The sequence below is a fragment of the Xylocopa sonorina genome, chromosome 5 (genome assembly GCF_050948175.1).
Source record: "Xylocopa sonorina isolate GNS202 chromosome 5, iyXylSono1_principal, whole genome shotgun sequence".
Classification (NCBI taxonomy): domain Eukaryota; kingdom Metazoa; phylum Arthropoda; class Insecta; order Hymenoptera; family Apidae; genus Xylocopa; species Xylocopa sonorina.
Genome location: NC_135197.1, coordinates 5,742,345 through 5,762,900, shown reverse-complemented (window position 1 = coordinate 5,762,900; position 20,556 = coordinate 5,742,345). Strand labels below are relative to the sequence as shown.

Here is a 20,556-nt window from a genome sequence, read left to right as displayed (position 1 = left end):
GTCGTCTTCCTTCTCGTCTTCTTTCGTCCGGTTTTTACTTATCCCCAGGCTCCGACGCAACCTCTGTTCCTTCACGGTATACACAAGCTCTCTTCTTCCGCTCGGCTCCGGCCTCGTCACTCGGCTGCACCGTTCACCGTTATTCGCCTCGTACGGCACCCTCTTCGCATTCCTCCCTTCTTCTCCCTCGTCGTCGGTTCGCGCTCGGGTTCCCCGTTTCATCCAGCGACTCTCAGCACCGTAACCCCCGTTTCCTTGATCGTTCGGTTCACGCGCCGGCGGGGAATGTCGCATTGAAAAGGGAACGCGTCGACGTCGCGGCGAAGCGGTTTTTCGATAGCTTCGCCTACGAGCGTCACGGGGCTCGTTCGCCATTAGACGTTGAGAGCACGTGTTTCCAGATTCGATGTATCGAACGATTTGGCCGGCACCGTGTTCGGGTGCTCTCAGTTTGGAGGCTCTTCCGTTTCGCGGACTACCAATTCCGCTGGCCGGTTAATTAAGCCTCGCGAAGAGTTAATGATACCGCGGCGGAATTAAAATTCAAAGGCCTAACCGCGATGGATTTTTCGAGTCAACGCCTCAACAGTACAGTTATTGCAAAACAACCATCTGATTCTAAAGAAGGCCAACGCTGATTACCGACTATTTCCGAGCGTGCATTCGCTCCTCTAATGAATTGTTCGCGTAATGCCAATTAGCCGCGTGAAGAATCTTAGCGGTATCAAAATCATGCACTGCGAAAAAAGATGGAACGAGACACGTAGATTTTCATCTAAATAAGTTTTATCCAAGGTGTGTACCACCTCAACCCTTCAGCCTACCCCCTGTAGAACGCAACGATTGCTTCACCTTTTTTCCATTTTATCCTATCCCTCCTGGTCGTTTGTTCGCGGAGCTTCGTGGCTTTCTTTCCAGCATTGTTCACGCCTACTTGTTTATTCCGTATTAAGCGTGGAAATGATTTCTGTTCGCTCTGATTCTGAGGTCGAAGCTCTTAATAAAAATAACGATAAAAAAATCGTTACCAAAATAAATGCCTCTTCGAGCAGTTGGCCGATTCAGTTATCGGTAGGTCGTATCCAGTGGTGGTATCACGGTTGGTATTAATTATAGGACATCTCGAGCATTGAAAAGATCAGCCGTGTACACCGATATCCCGGAAGCGAGTATATCCCGGAAGCTCGTTCTAATATCGATAGACGTCGAAGCCGCTCGTCGCATTATTAGAGAGTGGACGCGATCGAATTGACAGCCACGCGGTAAGATATTTAACAAATCGGCAGATTTGCAATAATCCGAAGAGCTGAGGTATCGCTGAGGCCAAGCCTGACTGCCTGCCGGCCGAACGTGAATATTCCGTTGGTCATTGACCTCGGGCCGGTCTTTGGCGCCGAACCCAAGGCTAGCCTGGCTCTCGTAAAGTGGGAGCTACAGGTATTTAGTTATAGAACTGTTGTGCTCAGCGATTTTGGACGAAATCGTGCGCCCGTAGAATCGATCCGATTGACCGATTAACGGGCAATGCCTCTCTCGTCTGTCCGCCATTGCCGCGCCTCTTTACGAGGAAAAAGATGTCAGGCGTCAGAAAATCAATTGGACACGATTGATCACGTCGCGCGTACTCTCTTCCAGTGGAAGTACGACTGTAAGATATCCGGGGACCGTTAGGTATTCGTTACAAGTCGTTTCGCTCGTTTTGGAAATTTATTGCTCGCGACGAAAACGTATAATTAGCAATTGAACGTTTCGACTATGATCGTTCACCTGTACTGTTCGGTTTATGTAGTCGCGAGCATGAATATTTTCTAGCGTTCAGCTACTCTGTGAATTTTTATGCTAATCGAACGTGTTCAGATGCCTCGATAACATTTTTAAACCGTCTGTTACAAATTTTTGATTCTAGCCGTTGCTAGATCCCGGAGTACACGTCGACGGTCGACGATCTCCGATCTGAGTCACGATAAACCTACCGTCGACGATATTACCGGAAACGACTAGGAAGCGACGATCGATTTTAACCGCGCGCAACCCCATCGCGATGACCTGGCGTCGCGCTATTGGCCGATCCTTCGCGAAGAACAATTTTGTCGTTTCTTTCAGATACAGGAGCCGCCTCTCTTTGTAACCTTCCGCTTCACACTTAGCGCAGACGTTTTTACGTCGTCCTTTTTCCTCGAGCCTCCTTTCGGGAGAAGATCTTTCTTCTCTCACGTCCACGTCATTCGCGAAACATTCTATCGAACCTATTCTCCTTTGACGTTGTGGTAGAACCGAAGAAAATTTTCGTTCTACTCGCCGATGCCGCGAGACGTGTTTTGCTTCCTGTCACTGAAAGATGTTCCAGCATGGGGTAATTGTTCTCTTCCTATTCTTACCGGAGTCTTCTCGGGTTTAGAGAATTGCGTAAACGGCAATGAAATCCCTCGAGAGCCATTGTTTCCTGTCCCGTTGCGGATTTTCCAATTTTCTCGGCGTCTGCCTTTTGTTCCGAGCAAGGTAACGTAATTTCGCTGTAATCTGTCGTACGAAAAATTCTATTCAATTCGCGTTCTTGGAAGGAGAATTTCGTTTGGCGCGAAAAACGTGGCTTCCTGCATCCACCCTTCCGGTTGGTAATCCGGTCTGACTCCTTGTCCCTTGATCCTCTTGCTCGCCTACTTAAACGACCCGGAGAATTACTGTCCCGCCGTAAATAATATCTTCCGCATTGTAATCTCAAGGACATGATTTTGACTAACGTTTCTTCCTACTCTTTCGATCTTCCTACGTGCGTGGTTAAAAGTAACAGAGATCTCGCCTTCCTTCTAACCTTCCTTTCGTTCCTCGAGTGTACCTTTTAAACGTACGCGGCAAGATTTACTGCTGTGTATTTATATGTTTAAATTGAGCTGCAGTTTTCTGCTTGCACAACTTGTTAACTGGCCGAGCCGATCTCTGGCATTAATGTTTGAACTGGTTTACCCGTATAGATGATTCCAGCGATGCGAGAATTAAATAAAATACATTGTACATTCCGTCCGTCCAAAACCGTACGATTGGAAACGTTTTCCAGCCGCTGAAGCGTGTCGAAGAAGTCGAGCGTGTCCAAGAAGTGATTCGTGGCGTTTTAGATGCACGGTAATTGTTCCATTGTAGGACGGGAATAAAGGCGATTTAACGCGCGAGGCGAAGGAAACAAGCCCCGAGATAAACGACATTTTACGACTACCGATCCAACTGCCACTATTTCAACTATTTCCGTCAATTGCCGCGATTTTATTCTAAACGTCTCCCGCGACGTAATTAATAGGTTTCCCTTCCGTCGTGGGAGTCCCGTAAGGATTGCGACATCCCCTAAAAATCTTGCAAATAACACCGCAAGAAGTTCCCTTTCCACGTCGCTGGGGCAATGACTCGGCAAAAATGAATTTCGTTGTGCAATACCCCCCGTGTGAAAAATGCCCGGTTGCGACCGTGGTATTTGAAACGGTTGCATCATCGACATCGCTTAGAACCGCTGTCGCGTACTACGTGGTCCTTGGTGTTTCGGGACCAGAGTCAAGAACCTCGTGGCTTTCATACGACGAACGACCCTCGCGATCATCGCGGTACCGTGCGCACATACCTACGCCTCATCTTTCTTCGAACGAAGCTAACCTCGGTGCGTCCAGGTGCGTCAACGTTCCTGTATACACGTCGTCTTACATAGGCGTAGGAGTCGGTTAAATAGGCACCCCATTGTTTGTTAACCGCGTGCGGACATTTTTTCTATCGTGCCCCGATCTCTCGAGTTTCTGCCGCGTTACACCGTGAACGAAACCGATTGTTGTACTTTGCCCATTGTCCCCTTTATCCTCCCCACAATGCTTAATTTCATTGATTGATGATCGATGAATTACAGAACCCCTGCGCGAGCACAGAAAATACTCGCCGTCCGCTTTTTATCTTTCCACTTGGGAATAATGGTACTGCTATTCTTCTTAAGGTTAACGCAATCTTATGGCGATCGTGTACGTTCGTTCGTAGCTTCCACTTTTGTCCAGCCACTGTCACCGGGGAACGTTACAATGATATATTTGCTACATGTTCATTAACGGATTAATCAATCAACATCTTACAGACAGGTCGCGTACGCGAACGGAATTATTAACGCGAGTTAGGATCGCAGGTAAAAACTAATCGACGCGATAAGTGTGTAATTGAAATCGTTAGCGACGATTCTGCGCTGAATCATGCCATTTACCACCGTAAGTCGTAAACTCTAACCGTGACTACGATTCATTTAATTTAAATAGCGAAGATAACGTTTATGCGCTCTCTATCGATCCGACTGTTTCGTGGATAAAAGCTCGTAAACGAGTTAGAAATTATTATCAGGTTATCACTAATGTGTTCGTGACTTGCTAATTGTAAGTGCTTGTCTTCCAATAGGGAACTGGTTTTCCCTTCCCATTTAGCGGTTGCTAAATTTTCTATCTTACGCGTAAATCCGTTGAATACCTAATTCAAGATGAAATTACGCATTTCTGCACCGAAGGCGTTTCTAGTCGCGTTCCGTGACTGTTTGTAATCTAATTACAATACGTTGGAAGCACACCAGCGCCGAGACCACTCCATTAAACCCGCTTCTGTGTAGCTACATGTTTACGATCGAAGGTGCACGTGGGCGTACAACAGAATGAAAGTACCGGTTGCAGTTTGCAGCCAGCAAGGCGTGATGCATCAACAGAATGAACTTTAGCCGAAGTTAAGAAGGCTGGGACATTGATACGTTCAAGATTACGTTAATCTCGCGACACTGCTCGCGATACATTTCTACACGCAGGGGAGAAAATAAAAAAAAAAAATGGATAAAAGCTAGCCGCTCCAAATTTTCTATCGATCAGGGTCTCGAAAATAGCGCGTAACACTCGAACGAGTCATTTGAAACCCAAAATAAGACTCGAACTCGGATTCAGAGCAAAGCAACAAATTGTGAGTCATGCTCCAAAAAGCTTGGACTCGCGGAATGGGTGTTAAATCATTTACGAAACAGGCGAGGGATCCGAATCCCCGTAGAGATATGCCGGAAACCTGTCCGAAAGGAACGAAAAGGACGCTAAGCGAGCGAAGCAACGGCCACCCTTAGCCTCCGCGGGCCACCCTATCTGCGCATCAAGGTTCTCGGCGGTGACCGTGCGCGCGATCGATCACGCATGTGGGCGTACGATAGAATAGTGGTACCGGACGCGGGTTATACGAATACCGCGAGCAAGCGAGCAAACGAACGAACGGCTTGCAACGGTAAAACGTAACCGTTGTGCCCCCGACAGCGAGAGGCCATCGTGAGAGCGGGCTGGAGAGGGATCACGATGATGTAAGAGAGAGGGCACAGGAGGGCCGGTGGTGTCTCGTAGTAGGGGGAATCGACGATGTAACACTGCCACATAGCGGTACAGCATCCCCACCGTTCGTAAAATCATCATCAGAGGTTCACGGACACTCGTAATTCGTGGCTATCGCGCGTACCGAGAGTCGATGATTCCCCCGCCTCTCCCTCGCGCACCCTCGCTCCTGTATCTCGCTCCCACCTCGCCAGTCTCGTTTCTTTCTTTTCGAATTTCTATGGAACACTGGGACCGGTATTATCGTGCAATAGCCCCTAGAACCGGTACTCGGTGCCGGTAATCTTATCTATTAAGGCAGTCAATACATTGACGGCTCGTTTTGTTCTATTGGCGGCATGGAGTCGTTCCGCCGTCGTCTTTGATCGCGATGAATCACGCGTTTTTCTGGAGACACTTCGCCTCCGAAGCGTAGGATGTCCCTTGCCCGCGACGCGGCTGCCAGACGGTCCCAACTACCGACTTCATCAAACCACCGTGTAGGTTTCAATCGTTTTACTCGCCAGATGATTACTGTTTACGGCGCTTGTAATTTATTATAAACATCGTAATCGGGTTTTATTATAATTTTTATTATACATTTCGTTGGTCTCGAACGTGTTCCAGTGGTTCGTTTCGATCGGTCGTAGAGATACGTACAAGGTAATAGAAAATGAACAGTTCCAATCGCGATGATCATAGGAAGCCAGCTCTTTTTTACCCTTTCGTATCTACCGACACGCTGCAACCGGGAGCTCGAGGACCGGTATTTTACGACACGGATGTCATGCATTAAATGGCTTGCGGAACGATTATTTGTTTCCTCTTACTATCCCTGGATTTATATCCGTTCTAGCGTAAATGGGGTTGTAAAACGCGCCCGACGATTCGAGCATCGCTTAAGTCTCGCGGACAATCCAGAAACGAGAATAACATTCCCGATGACGTTCGTTGAATGAGAGATGCTCGTCTGCTAAAATCTTACCGTCGATGGCTGTTTGACGATGCAACGAATGACGAACGAAAGTATCGAATAATTCGGATTTCGATCCCGCTATCGACTCTATGAAAAGGGTGAACGAAAATTGGGGTAATTTCGTTGGAATACAGCGTGCTGTGTAGAAAGCGAACTATGCAAAAGTATAGAGGGAAAACCGCAGCGGAGAGGCTCGAAACGTGCAATTTCGGGCATGGCCCGATATTATTGATGAGTTCGATTCTTCGAATCGATCAGAAATAATATCCCAACGGCGCGGGATACGATGTGAGGAGACGGGGCGAGGGGGAATTACGACGCCCACGGCAATCAACGGTACATTGCACTCGCTGGTAATGCCTTGCACTGCGTAAGTACGTATAACAATATATGTTAAATAACAGGTTTACGTATAAACAAGGAGAGTTCGGCAATCGGAGCGCGTGTGGATGCGCCGAAAATTAGCTCCAAGCAATCGGACGACGAGAAGAGATATTTGATTGCCTGTTCAGTTATTCGCGTTATTTTCGCGCAACGAGCAACCAGAACGAGTTAAAGAATATCCGTTTTACCGTGAACTTTCAATGTGTACACGTGAATGCGTGCGAGTGTGAGTGGAACGTGAATAAATCGTGGCAACGGTAAAAGAAGAGGGATTAAGAAAACATCCTATTAAGGAAACGGTTATAATTAATCGTGAAATTTGCAAATGGTTCGAGTCCGACTCTCGATGTACATGTACCCTGAATTATTTCGTGTTTCGCCGATATTGAATGTTTAACACGCTCGGATCGATTCGTATTCGCCAGAAACGTTCGTTTGCCCGCGCGAATCACGACTGACGTTCGATCGAATAACTTATCGAGCAAACATCGCAGTTGGATTTAAATATTTGTTTACGATCCGAATTAATTGGCGGCCTGGGATGGAGTGCAAATAAATAATTACGGTGCACGGTGATGCGCTTAACGAACGAGTCTCGACGAATCGGTGCGAATCGATGTAACCAAGATGCCCCGATCCCCCTGTACGATTAATTGGAGTTTTCGGTCTTGTAATTACCATTGGATTGTCGGTACTGATACACCGGCTGATACGCGCATACGCGGATATTACTGTCGCATTATCTGCAATCGTGAAAAATAGCTGCGATTTCAGGATTAATATCCCTCCCCTTTGACGCTCACAATCGTTCTCGCGTGAATTCAGGTAAATACACGAGCACATCGACACCCAGTTCTGTGCTCGAATGTATGTACATTGATACGCACGATTACGGTTTAGTACGCGCGCAATTTGCTTGTATTTATTCTACAGAACGGCTCTTTAGTTTACTCACGTTGTTTTCGCGACCACGATGATGAAACCTTACATCTGGCTCGTGCACAGAATTTGTCCTTCTTGGGTTGATCTGGAAATTGATAAAAAATATATTAGTATTTCGAAAAACATTCCACACACGGTACCAAGTAGTTGGTACCAATGAATTTGAGATTGTAATTAGAAATCTTCATTTGAAATGTGGCGAACATTTCCTAATTTTTGTTCTACTATAAAAAATATAATTTTAATAGATATTTAAAAGATTTTATAGAGTGCTTAGAGCCGCCAGTAGGCAGTGAACGGAATTTAAACGTGAACAGAAATGCACGGTAAAGCAGGAGAAAGGCCGCTCAAGTAGATTGGGACCTTCCTGATCAGCCGCTGATACGTACGTGGCTTCAGGTCTGCACAGACGAGGTACGCATAGACTTGTAAAAGTAAACGATTTTTTCGATGCGTATTATATCGATTTTATTAATTTCTTATATAACAAATATTAAATATAACATAGAAAAACATAAAATAGGCAGCTGAAGAAATGAAATGATCGAAGAAGGGGTTGCAATTTGGTATCGAGTGCTTCATTTCATTTCACAAGAGGATGCAATGCGATTAATCAGGCGAAATTTAAACATGTTATTTATTTGAAGATCGTGTCAACGGGTGATCTTTTATGATTCTGCTTTCATTTTTTACTTCTGGGAAGGGCAACCGCTTTATACTTACTCATCACTAACACATCGGACAATGTTTGTACAAAGTTTATAGCAGCATGTATTTTGTTGCCCAAAACACCAACGATAGTCATTGTCAATTGAGGAACGTGTAGAGTGGAAGAGCGCTCAACACGATAAATGAACGTTCTCGACCGTCGTAAACTTTAATTTGACGGATTTTGATATGCGCAAATGACACAATATTTGCTTCTGTGAAACAAATGAATCGGTTCGTTGACTAATCGATACGTACAATATTTCTAAAGGACAGTGAATAGAAGAAGACTGTCAGATAATAAATTCTCTTCCTGAATCAATAATTTTGCAAAAAATTATGCAACGGTTTAAGAATTTTCCGAGTATTCTACTTAATAGAAGATTGCGCTTTAGATCGTAATAATTAATTTTTTCACAAATTTGATTCGCATGAAAACGGCGTTTCTAAAGTAGTTAATATTATGCGCAACAATGGTAAAAATATTGTAGAAATATTATAAATACAATTCAGAGCGGTCAGAGTAAGAAGAAGGAAAGGCTGAGGATTAAAAATCAAGGAAAGTAGTTGCATCGAAAATACGAGAAACATCCGACAGAATTAATCGCGATTGCGCACGGAAACATGGGATCGTTCATCGGTAGTCCCTTAAGATCGCAAAGATTAGTCAAATTGTTCTTCGTTCTGTCTTGTTCTCGGCCACGCTTGCGCTAAAGCAGCCAGTACTTACCGCGTCTCTGTATAAAAGCGGCCACTTGTTGAACGACTTGCATTCCACCGATTCTCCTCAACCGTGGATATATCTATTTCCCGAGGCCCGAAAAGTCATTCTTCGCGTTGCTTTTAAAGTGTTTGACATCTGGTAACAGTTCAGAAGTTCATCTTCCGTGACGCTTCCGATCGCAACGCATCTTGCTGCTGTTTTTCATCGTGGGACGTGAATCCTAAAAACAGGTAAGATTTGTGTTAACGTTAATATCGATAGTGTCACAATTTCCTCGTTCCATACATTTATAGAGCTAGAAAATCATTTTGCTAATCTTTGAGAATAATTTTCAAGCCTGTTGTATCCACAAATGTAGTTTAAGGAGAAGAATTTCATCCCCTTCTTTGAAAGTTCATGAATTTGAGAAAAGTAGATGTAAAGGTTGACTAAATTTTTTTTAAAGATGCTAAGATGAGTGTATATAAGTATACAATGCGTGCTAACTTTGAAATTTATCAAAAATTGCTTCGGTAGTGAATTGAAGAGTGAATTATTTAAACCTATCTCCACCGACTCGTAATACTAATTCACAACATATCACTGTTATCTACGACAAAATATTATTTAGAATTATTAAAAAGTATTCCTTCATTCATTGTATCAAAGCTCCTTGAAAGCTAGCCTACTCGTATTAGAAGTACATTGAATGCACCAAGCCCCTTGTATAGACGACGAAGCGTTTTTCGTCGAACAATTTAGCTGTCGGTAGGATTGGAATGCCAATTGGTTTGATTTTTATTTCCCGATTTGATCGGGGATCGGGATCTGGCTCCGGTGACTCGCGTAGCACGTAAGCACCCGGCATCGCTGATAATTCCTGCGAATCGTGCACGAATGCTGAAAGCTACGGGAAATTACAAAAGTCGGAAACGGAAACGGTGGAAGGACGAGCTTTTAATATCGTCGAGCGTCATTCTGGCTTAAGCTCGAGATTCTCGCTACTGTCGATGTTCGATTTTCCATTTTACACCCGTATGGGCCTCCCGGATCTTTTATTCTCTCGTATGTAATCAGTAGGTGATAACGTCTCGATCGTCCCATCCCCCGGGTTCTTTTCATGAATCTAAACCCTCATGGATGGACAAGGGATTTCCTTCCGAATAACTAACACCCTACGCTATAGACAGTGATTTCGTGATCGTACATATTACAAAACCATAAATTGGACGTTGTGAAAGTACAAATAAAAAATGTCGAGAAATTACTGTCAGAGAAACAAGTTCCATCCGTTTATCCCCGCGTATCGTTTAATTTTCGTATGTGGTTTCAAACTCGCGAATCCAGCTAACTTGACCAGTCATCCAAATTAGCCTGGTTAACTCTTCTTCCGTACACATCGTGGAAGACGCAAACAGCACTGGATTCCCGCGATACTCGCGAGTGAGATTCTCTGTATCTCGAAACAAGATTAAGTAATATCTGTCCATTTAAGTTACGCTCATACGGTGTAATCCAATAACCGTCTACATTTACGACTCGATTTAATCTTACCGAAGGGTGGACAAATGACCAAGTGACTGGGAATAATGAAGAATGAGAAGGAACGAACATTAGCGTGATTACGAGAGCGCGAAAGAAAGGTCGGATTTGACAATCGTATCCAGGAAAGCAGACGGTCTAGTTTTAGGCCGCGTGGAGCCTTGTGACACTAGCCTAATAAGCTCTAGGTCCATGTGACAAGCGATCGATGATGAATCCGTACAAATAATTCGCGAGTACCTATCGTAGCATTAAAGTTCGGTGCTAGGTCAACACGCATAGGGCAGCCCCGAGCGTATCTGTTTGACACGTTCGCTCGAATCCGCTGCGTCGTTCTTACTCCAAAGCTTTCGCGAAACGCTTCACGAATTCTTCGATTCCGCCACATATCAGCTCGCCGATTCCACCACTCACGAGTCCGCGATTCGTCACGACGAAATTCATTAATCGTCACCACATGCGCCTGATACGGTGCGATCGAAATTTTGAGATTTGGCTATTGTGAGGATCAACGGTGAGCGGGTTGATTGTCACGTTACTGTCTATGTCTTTGTCAGTGTTGTTGGTGATGCGTGCTCTTCTTCTTATGAATACATACGAAATTCTATATGACAATCATTGAAAAAGAAAAAAGAAGAATTTGTAATTTTTAAATTCGTGATTTAAATTCTTCGTAAATTTGTGTATTATGGTGTGCTGATTTCTTTCGTTGCAGATAACATGAATCTAGAGGAGTACCGCATACATGGTGAGTAATATATTCTTTTGTTTCACCGCGTTTCATTGTTGGATTTGTAACAGTTATTGCGAATGCTTATTGTAACAGCATCGTTAAACGTAATCGCGAAAGCGAAAACAGGAACGTACAGCGCGTACATCAAGCATTAAAACGACACCAATAAAGAGGGATCACCGTAGGGGGAGTAAGTCTATGGGAATTTTATGGATTCGATACCAGTTCCAATACGGGACACGCTAGATTCCGCATTTAGAATCTAAATCTCTGAATCCTAGGCAAAGCATCCGAGCGAGATTTCTCTTTTCCCTTAAATCCAATTTCGTACGGAAAATCAATCTGTCCGCTCGCCCCGTATTTCGCAAGTTAATAAAATTGACGTTTACGCAAACACGTATCAAGCTCTAAATTTGGAAACAATTTTAAGGCGTCTTCGATCTCCCATCGTACGAAAAAGTCGCGCGATAAACGATCCGTTTAACGAAACAACAGAGCTTGTATCGAACCGTGCTTGACCCGGTAGTTTTCGAAACAATTAAACAACCCGAATCGAATCTTATTGTAACGCATGATGTACCCACGTCAACGTAATCAATTGCGAACGAAACAAAGGCAGTATTTAAGGAAACGATTGCGTTTCCTCGCAAGTATTCTCTCAATATATCTAAGATCGAATCCACTGAACAGAGCAAACCAAAGATAATCGGTTTACAGTTTTCCTTCGGAACTCGATAATTGTTTCTCGTTTTTGTTACGTCGAAGTATAATCGAAGTTCCAAATATTTCTTGAATATTAAAAATACAATTTCAATTCTATTCGACGCAAAAAAAAAAGCGATACATAAATGGAACATAAATGGAACTCTGAGGAGGAAGAAAGTTTTTCGTTATCTTTTATCGATTCTGAAACTTGTAACTGGTCGTTTTATACTGTTAGGAAAAGAAATGGTGGATTACATCGCCGATTATCTGGCGAACATTCGATCGCGACGCGTTTACCCGGCAGTATCCCCGGGTTACCTGAGGAACGTTCTGCCTGCATCGGCGCCTGTGAATGGCGAGCCCTGGGAGGACATATTCCCGGACATCGAGAAGTGCATCATGCCAGGAGTGACCCACTGGCAGAGTCCACACATGCATGCTTATTTCCCAGCCCTGAATTCACCTGCTAGTCTGCTGGCCGACATGCTGGCCGACGCGATCAATTGTCTTGGATTTACTTGGGTAAGAACAATACGCAACGTGATTATTATACACGCGTAGGCGTTTACTTTATCATGCTTTCTGCTATTCGATTACGAATTTATTCTGTCGCTGCGAGGTGTCATCTCTAACGCGATCCATTGAAAGGTGTTAAACAGCATTGAATAAAATATTGGAAAAATAGAATTGAAATCTATGTAATTATCTGAAGCTTCCACGATGGATGTTAATATTGCAGCAGATCTCGCTTAGAATTGAAAGCCTCCTCGTAAGCCAAGTTCGGAAGTTCTGCTATTCAAGTTCGACGTTTTGTCTGCTACTGTTACTATGATCGTCTATTATCCAACTTTAGTAAAAGAGGAATTATTTACAACTCGCGAGAAGACGATTACATTGTCTACGAGTACGATTGTCTGATCTGTCGTTCTCCTCAAGTACACTTGAAGTAAAAATTATTTGCTGAGAAAGGAATAATTAAATTTGTAAAGGGATCGTGAATGGTTTGCTTGTTATGGTAGGTGTTATCTTAATTATACACTCCGATATGAGTCAATGAAATCGAGAACGAATCGCTTGATTGCGGTACAATCAATTATCACTCGTACATAATTCCGGACACAAATACAGCATGCTCTAACAATTACTTGATTCGATACTAAGCTTCCGATCGGTATCAGGCTTCCGAATAACTCGTGCGCTGCTGAAAAAAATATTTCTCGTCCCGTTGATCGTGCGACTTTTTTATTCGTACGTTTGAAAAGGCCTCGAGTCCTGCGTGCACAGAACTGGAGACAATCGTAATGAATTGGCTGGGCAAAATGATTGGCTTGCCCGAAGAATTCCTGCACCGTCCAGGCGGATCCGGGGGTGGTGGCGTGATACAAACAACCGCATCAGAAGCCACCCTCGTTTGCTTGCTCGCAGCAAGAACCCGGGCCATTAGAGATGTACAACAAAATGAGCCGGATCGTTTACCCGCTGAGATTAATTCGCGTCTTGTCGGGTATTGCTCTGACCAAGTACGTACATTTCTGCTTTAAATCTTTCCTCGACACGATCTTACCTCGCTGAGAGTTTCTTAACATTTCTTTACAACATTCTTTCTTCTTTCTCCCTTGTGTAAATTAATTCTTGCCACCCGGGCGGTTCGTACACTCATACTTTTGATTATCCTTCTACTTTTATACGCTACTTTATAATTTTGCCAGTACCATTACATTTCTACTGTAACTTTGATAGGTTGTTAATATTCCAAGTGAAATGTTTCTCACAGGCTCATTCTAGCGTGGAAAAAGCTGGACTGATAGGTTTGGTTCGAATGAGGTATATCGAATCCGACGACGAGCTCAGTATGAGAGGAGAAGCATTGCTGGAAGCAATTATACACGACAGATCCGAAGGTTTATTGCCCTTCTTTGTGAGTATTGTTATTTATTATAAATAACATTAATTAAATTTGCATATCTAGATTAATTAGTTATATTCTGTTCATTGCTATAAATAGTATATGAGAATTTTTCTCAATTCGAGTGATTGTATATAGAGTACAACATGATCGACCATCCAATTAACGTGGTCAAAGTTGGTAGTAGTTGTGGTAGAAAATAGGATTGCAGTATGACGTTGCAAGGCGGATTATCTTTTCACTAGTTGGTCCCTAAGGATATCACGAGTAGCAACAATTTATTTTCCAAGATAATAAATCTAAAGTATCATAAAGTAGGTTTTACTGAGACGCTGCGCGATTGTTCAGTCAACAAATTTAAAACCTAAAGCTTTCGATAAATTTAACCAAGTATTTCAACGCGAGTACCGCTGATAAAAAATGTCTGCCATGTGTTGTGAATTAATTTAAGAATGAAATTCATTGATTCTCCAAGGTTTGCGCCACTTTGGGTACGACGGGGGCGTGCGCTTTCGATAATCTCAAGGAAGTCGGACAAGTGTGTAAGTATGACAAATGAAATCGGGGAGAAAGGTATTCGCTAATATTTCGGCGAACCGATAGGTGAACAAAATGGACTCTGGTTGCACGTGGACGCAGCCTATGCGGGCAGTGCGTTCGTATGCCCTGAATTCCGTGGTTGGCTTCAAGGAATAGAATACGCCGACTCGATTGCGTTTAATCCTAGCAAATGGCTGATGGTGCATTTCGACTGCACCGCTATGTGGTGAGTTAAAACAAAAAAAATATCGAAAAGTACAGAGGAAACGCGCGTAGGAAAAAAGGAAATTTCTAAATCAACAAATCGCTGGAGATCCGATAAATTATCATCTTTCGTCCCCTTTTTCATGATTTATAGGTTGAGCACTGCCGGATGCAGAGTCGGTTTTTTCATTCTTCCTGCAATTTCCGTCGAGTCGTTCGACCGACCCGCCGTAATTCACAATCTTTAGGATTGATATTTGAGTGTCTGTTAAAGTCGATGGCGCTAGGAACGAATACGATTAAGAGTCTGTTACTTTCTGATAAATTGTTCGCGATTACAAATAAATTAAAATTAAAAATTTTCCTCTACAAAACAATGTCTAAGATGCAATCAACTAAAATAGATAAAACTAACGAGAAACTATTTTATTCGCATGTACGAAACTATTGTAAATATGTAACAAATATGTCAGTAGAAAAATGAATTGGATATTTAAATTCAACGATTCTTTTAGGGTGAAAAGCAGCCAAGCACTGCATAGAACCTTTAACGTGGATCCTTTATACTTGAAGCACGAAAACTCTGGTAAGATGAAGTTATATTTTTCTGCATCGTAAGAAAGACGTATTTGAAATTAAACAATGCATAATTATTTCCAGGTCTCGCTATCGATTACATGGTAAGTAATAAATGAGTTTAATAAATATCGCTAAGCCTATCGAGGAAATTATTTAGTTTCAAATACGTATGTATTATTGATTGTGATTTTAGCACTGGCAAATCCCGTTATCAAAGAGATTCAGAGCGTTAAAACTGTGGTTCGTCATTAGAAATTACGGAATCACTGGCCTTCAGAAGCATATTCGCGAGGTTTCTATTACATCACACTTTTCATGCGTTAAAAACTCTATTTCAAACTGTGTGTGCACTTGCAAGAACATCTGCAATGCAGTCGTTTATTATTACAATTCAATATCAATTTATTGTTCAATAAAATTAATATGCATCCCTAAGAATAATTATATAAATCTAATTTTTAAATCAACGTATTTTTTTTAATAATGTTAAACGACAAAGTTGTATTCGTTGCAAGTACACAAGCAATCTCTAAAATATAATTCGACAGTGTATCAATTTTATTTAACTGTAAATTTCAGGGTGTTAGGCTAGCACAAAAGTTTGAGGCGCTAGTTTTGGCTGACCCGCGCTTCGAAATCCCAGCGTCAAGGCACTTAGGACTCGTTGTATTTCGTCTTCGCGGAGAAAATAGTTTAACGGAACGATTGCTGAAAAAAATGAATACGAGGGGTCGTGTACACTGTGTGCCAGCTGCTCTGCATGGAAAATACGTGATCAGATTCACCGTCACTTCAACAAAGTAAGTTGATAGTTGTCAAAATCTACTTCGATGTACAAGTACTTTTTCCCTTGTACAAATTGAACAATCTCGTAATGTTTAGTTACAAATTCCCATTAAATGATGTAACAGGTACAGAAAATCTTATCAAATATTTGAAAGCCTCACAAAATTATTGTAAAGAATTGGAAAAGATTTTTTTTTAATAAATTATCTTTAATCAAAGTTTCCAGAACTTTGATTATAATTTCAGCACGACCAACGAGGATATATTACGAGACTGGGCCGAGATACGAAACACTGCGAATGAAATTTTGGGAGATATTTCGACTTCCCCTGTTCGTGCTAAAGTTCCACTTGCAGGTAACGCGAAATCGAATGGTGTATCAACTGACTTGATACAGTCAATTTCGTGTAATTTTTAAACTGTCAAGGTAAACATTACACATATTAACTTTCATATGCTACTCTGACACGTACGAGGCGTAAGCTCGATCTTCATTAAAAATACGATTCTGTTTCAGACTTTCTAGATAAACGGAACTTTGCGTTTTCTTTTTTTCTATCTGTCCATCGAGAAGTGAAATTGGAATTCTACGTATAAAGAAACCTTTCGTTTATTAAATAATAAGACACAATATTACTACAGATAGTTCTTATCATTTATTGAAAATTCATTCAACAAATGATGTATGAATCATACTAACAGTGTTTTGATAATCGTACTATTAATGCTGCTGACGCACATGAAGGCGAACGTTAGAGCCTGCAAACTGTATGCATGCGATTAGGTCATTTGTAAACTCTGAAATTAATTTTGTTTCTGATCTTTTATCTTAATTAATTATGTAGGGAATGCAAGCTTGTATTAGATCTTTATTTTAATTTTATGTCTAAATTTAGCCACTTATCTTATTCAAGATACATACATACCACATAATTTGTACAAACGAATAATAACTAATTTTATTTCTAATCACTTTGTTTCTCTTTTTTGTTCCTTTTTTTTAAGTAAAAACGCATGTCTATAATTTTTGGAATACAGAAAGCTCAGGTAAGACGAGTTTCCAACTACTTATATAATTTCATATTATTTATTTTATGTTCATTTAACAGTACGTAACTATTATAGCTTTAAAACATAATTCTAAAAGAAAAAATTGAGAACGATAACGCAAATCTATAAAACAATATTAGAGGAGACAATGAAATTAAATTTCAAGAAGAATTTGGAATTTCCAGATACCAGGGAGAAGAACGAAAACTTTGGCTCAAGCTTGTTATTAGCTAACTCTCCAATGTCACCAAAAATCGTGAACGGAAGTTTCGCTGCTATTTACGACACAGCGGATGTTTTCGAAGAATGCACGAAAGCATTTGGACAACTACGACTCGAGGCTAGAGACAGCCCAGGTAAACGGAATAACAACAACTGGAAATCACAACAATCGACGATTCGATTCCAAGAAATCTGTGCTCTCCTTATCTTACATTCTACACTACTGTATTTAATTCAGGAAAGAAATTCTTGTTTATTCAGAATTACCTTATCTGTATTTAAGAGATAACGAGAATTGCGAATCATATATACTACATCGTTTTCAAATGTAATCAATCAACCGAGTGGATACTACATTTTTACAGAAATAATCGAATATCAAGATACAGAGAAGAATATTTCTTATTTATTGTCTAAAGTTTAAGGAATAATTATATATTACCTACAGAGTTCTTTACGGAAAGATGTCGCCACCTAGCGTCACGAATGCACGAAACAGCATTGTCCACGACAAAATTCAAATTATCCACTTTAATTTGTGACACTAATCGTTAAATGCGATACGCCAAACAACAATAACCGATAATACGAAAGTGGTAACAGTAACCTGTTGCTAATGAATATTCGTTAAACACCTAACAATGGCCACGATTCACGTTCGCAAAATCGTAGATTTGTTGCATTTCGTCACTCGCGTGTTCGAACGAAAACTAGCTTACTAAATGAAATGATACGCGACAAATGCGTAGCTATTATTACAGAATTTCGATTAGAGGACACCGGTACGATCGACGAGCATGTATTACAAGTGTTAAAACCAACAGAATGCAAATGTAACAATCGTGACCTTTGATAGAGTTTCCTGCGATATGACGCGTACACATACTTCGCAAATGCGAATGTTTAATACGAAATAAGGACTTACAAATATCCATAAACGTTCCTAGAGGGTCCCAGATGCTTGAGACATGCACCAGAATCACCACACTTTTCACTACGCGTGTAGAAAATTACGAGGAACGCATTTTGACACCCGTGCGTCCGATGCGTGCCAAAACTTCGCGCGACTGTGGACTGACGCTCGTCGACATTGGCTGGTCGGTCGCGCGCGGTCGGCCACGCTCGGTCGTACTCGCTCGTTCCACGGTTGGCGCGTAAACAGGCTGCGTTCAAACAGCACTTTCATCTCGTTTTCAATAGTTCAACTAATCTTTCAACTGTAACTTCTCTGATCAAATTATTTATTAATCGATATTGCCTCTGAATACTTTCTATCTTGACTTTTTAGCTATGCGACGTCGAATTCGAGGAATATTAATGTCAGGAAAGCAGTTTTCTTTGGATTCACGCATGGATCTCGTACAAGTAAATTGGAACTACTGCTTTTATTGTGTTACATGTATCGAATATGTTCGTATATCCTTGTATACGTTTTAGGGATACGCTTGTTGCCGTCCAGCTATAGAAATGTCATCGGAATTGCCGCTAAAAGAAGACGAGGATCTTGCTACCAGTGAGACTGATATCAATCAATCCAATAACGGCAAGTAATGTGAATCACTGTTAGCAATAAGCGTACGAATTGTAGAAATGACGATTCTTTTTTTCATTTTGTGTTACTAGAGGATCCTGGGGAATGCTCAACAGCTCAACAAGAGGCACAAGGTTTCGAAAAGGCGGAGAAATCGTTGAAAAGGCAGTCTTGTAAGACACGCTCGAATTGCACAGTGAATGGTTCCGTGAAGATCGGTGGCCAGGATTGCTCGAATACTCTAACGTCCATGATTTCGACAGAAAGTAATATGCCAAGAAGCGAAACAATAGCCGCGATTGGTCATCGTCCATATACCGGCGATATGTCGACGGTGCACGGTCAACGTGGAGGAAATCCTGCCAAAGGAAACGAAGGCAGCGTGGAGGACGCGCCTGTTTGCAGAAAATGCGAACATTGCATGAAGAAGGAGTAAAGGGTTAGCCGAATAAATGTAAATGGTACCGCGTCACTTCTCGACTATGCGTACGCGTTCGTGTCTTTGATGGATTTTATGTTGCTCGGATTTTAAACGGCTCCTCGTTGGCCTCGTGACTAATTGTTGGAAAGAAAGTAATCAGCTGCGATAATAAATCTGAATTTGCTGTGCCAAACGTCCCTTATTTATTCTCATACATTCCATCCTTTATTTCCTTACTGCCTAAAAGTATTCTAATACATCTTTGAAAGGATTAAATTGCTTTTTATATAAAATAATTATGTGAGGGGAATACACGCAGAATAAGTTCAATAATATACAAATTTTATTGCGAGTCGTGACATGACAATGAATTTGAACATGACCGATCTAGGCCACGATCATTTTTGTTTCCATTGTTTCGAAAAAACACGCCCCCAACGCAATTCGATTTATCGTGACTATATTGGAAAATTCTGTACTTTAAAATTATTTTTTGTCATTAGTGATGGCTTGCGTGACGAAAATATAGCTTCGATATGTATATATCAACATGGTTTCATTAAAACGACATAAATAGAATGGAAAAACGTATATGTACACATACAGATATATTTGCAGTATAGTACGCGAGCGAAGTTTCACTCGTTTGTACCTGATACTCTATTATATCTCGCGCTAACAATTAAATCGCGATAGTACCCACGTACCCGTAAATATTGCGAGTCGTTATACTAATTTTATATGTATTAACAATCATAAAATTACAACATGGCCTTACAACCGCTTCGCTTGTCTCCAATTCTGAACACACTTACCCCAATTACGTGTGCAACACTCATATACTGGCCCATTTACCATCTTTAACTACAAATGGAACAATTTATATCGCGCCATTTAAATAACATTCTCAGCGCTTTAAAAATTTACAGGAATAACATGTTATTATTTGTCCAGGTTTGTGAAAGGAGGATTCATGAAAATAGTTACATTTGCGTGTGACATCCTATTTCCGTATTGGTCAGGATATACTTGCGTTAAAAGAATCAACGATGACAGATCCAATTCCGCTCAAAGTTCAATTCTCCATCATCCATTACTCGTGTCGTTAGTAGCAAAACGTGTACTCGTTAGCGTGACATGCCCTATTACCGGTGTGTACCACGTTCAATTTTGATGTTTCATATTTACTACAGCTAAGCACTGCTTAAACGTTAAACCGTAGTCTAATATCTCTTTATCGTACATCTCTACTAGCTTCGGTAAAAAATTAACAAACACT

General features: G+C 41.6%; 2 protein-coding genes across 5 annotated transcripts in view; one reads left to right on the top strand and one right to left on the bottom strand.

Annotated features, from left to right (window-relative positions):
- The window catches only part of Hr3 (nuclear hormone receptor 3 ROR-beta), a 117,177-nt gene extending 107,974 nt beyond the window's left edge, over positions 1-9,203 (bottom strand). For all 4 annotated transcript variants that reach the window (XM_076894981.1, XM_076894985.1, XM_076894988.1 and 1 more), the window contains exons 1-2: positions 9,086-9,203; positions 7,661-7,732 (exon numbers count right to left, since the gene is read on the bottom strand). In XM_076894981.1, the coding sequence (XP_076751096.1) occupies positions 7,661-7,732; positions 9,086-9,128 (115 nt within the window). In that variant the 5' untranslated portion in view covers positions 9,129-9,203. The remainder of the gene's footprint in view (positions 1-7,660; positions 7,733-9,085) is intronic.
- A 1,690-nt stretch (positions 9,204-10,893) lies between these two features.
- On the top strand, positions 10,894-19,470 carry Hdc (histidine decarboxylase). Its single transcript, XM_076894978.1, has 16 exons — positions 10,894-11,114; positions 11,316-11,348; positions 12,274-12,560; positions 13,301-13,558; positions 13,813-13,956; positions 14,420-14,486; positions 14,548-14,710; positions 15,204-15,274; positions 15,349-15,368; positions 15,461-15,559; positions 15,847-16,067; positions 16,300-16,409; positions 17,289-17,459; positions 18,614-18,690; positions 18,763-18,868; positions 18,949-19,470. The coding sequence occupies exons 2-16, from the start codon at positions 11,321-11,323 to the stop codon at positions 19,290-19,292; spliced, it is 2,166 nt and encodes a 721-aa protein (XP_076751093.1). The 5' UTR covers positions 10,894-11,114; positions 11,316-11,320; the 3' UTR covers positions 19,293-19,470.
- The last annotated feature ends 1,086 nt before the right edge of the window (positions 19,471-20,556 follow it).

Bases quoted from the DNA above. Each gene is read 5' to 3' on its own strand.
- Hdc (XM_076894978.1), top strand. From the start codon at position 11,321: ATGAATCTAGAGGAGTACCGCATACATG. The intron at 17,460-18,613 runs GTAAACGGAATA...TTGACTTTTTAG, and splicing joins CGAGGCTAGAGACAGCCCAG to CTATGCGACGTCGAATTCGA. The intron at 18,691-18,762 runs GTAAATTGGAAC...TATACGTTTTAG, and splicing joins CACGCATGGATCTCGTACAA to GGATACGCTTGTTGCCGTCC.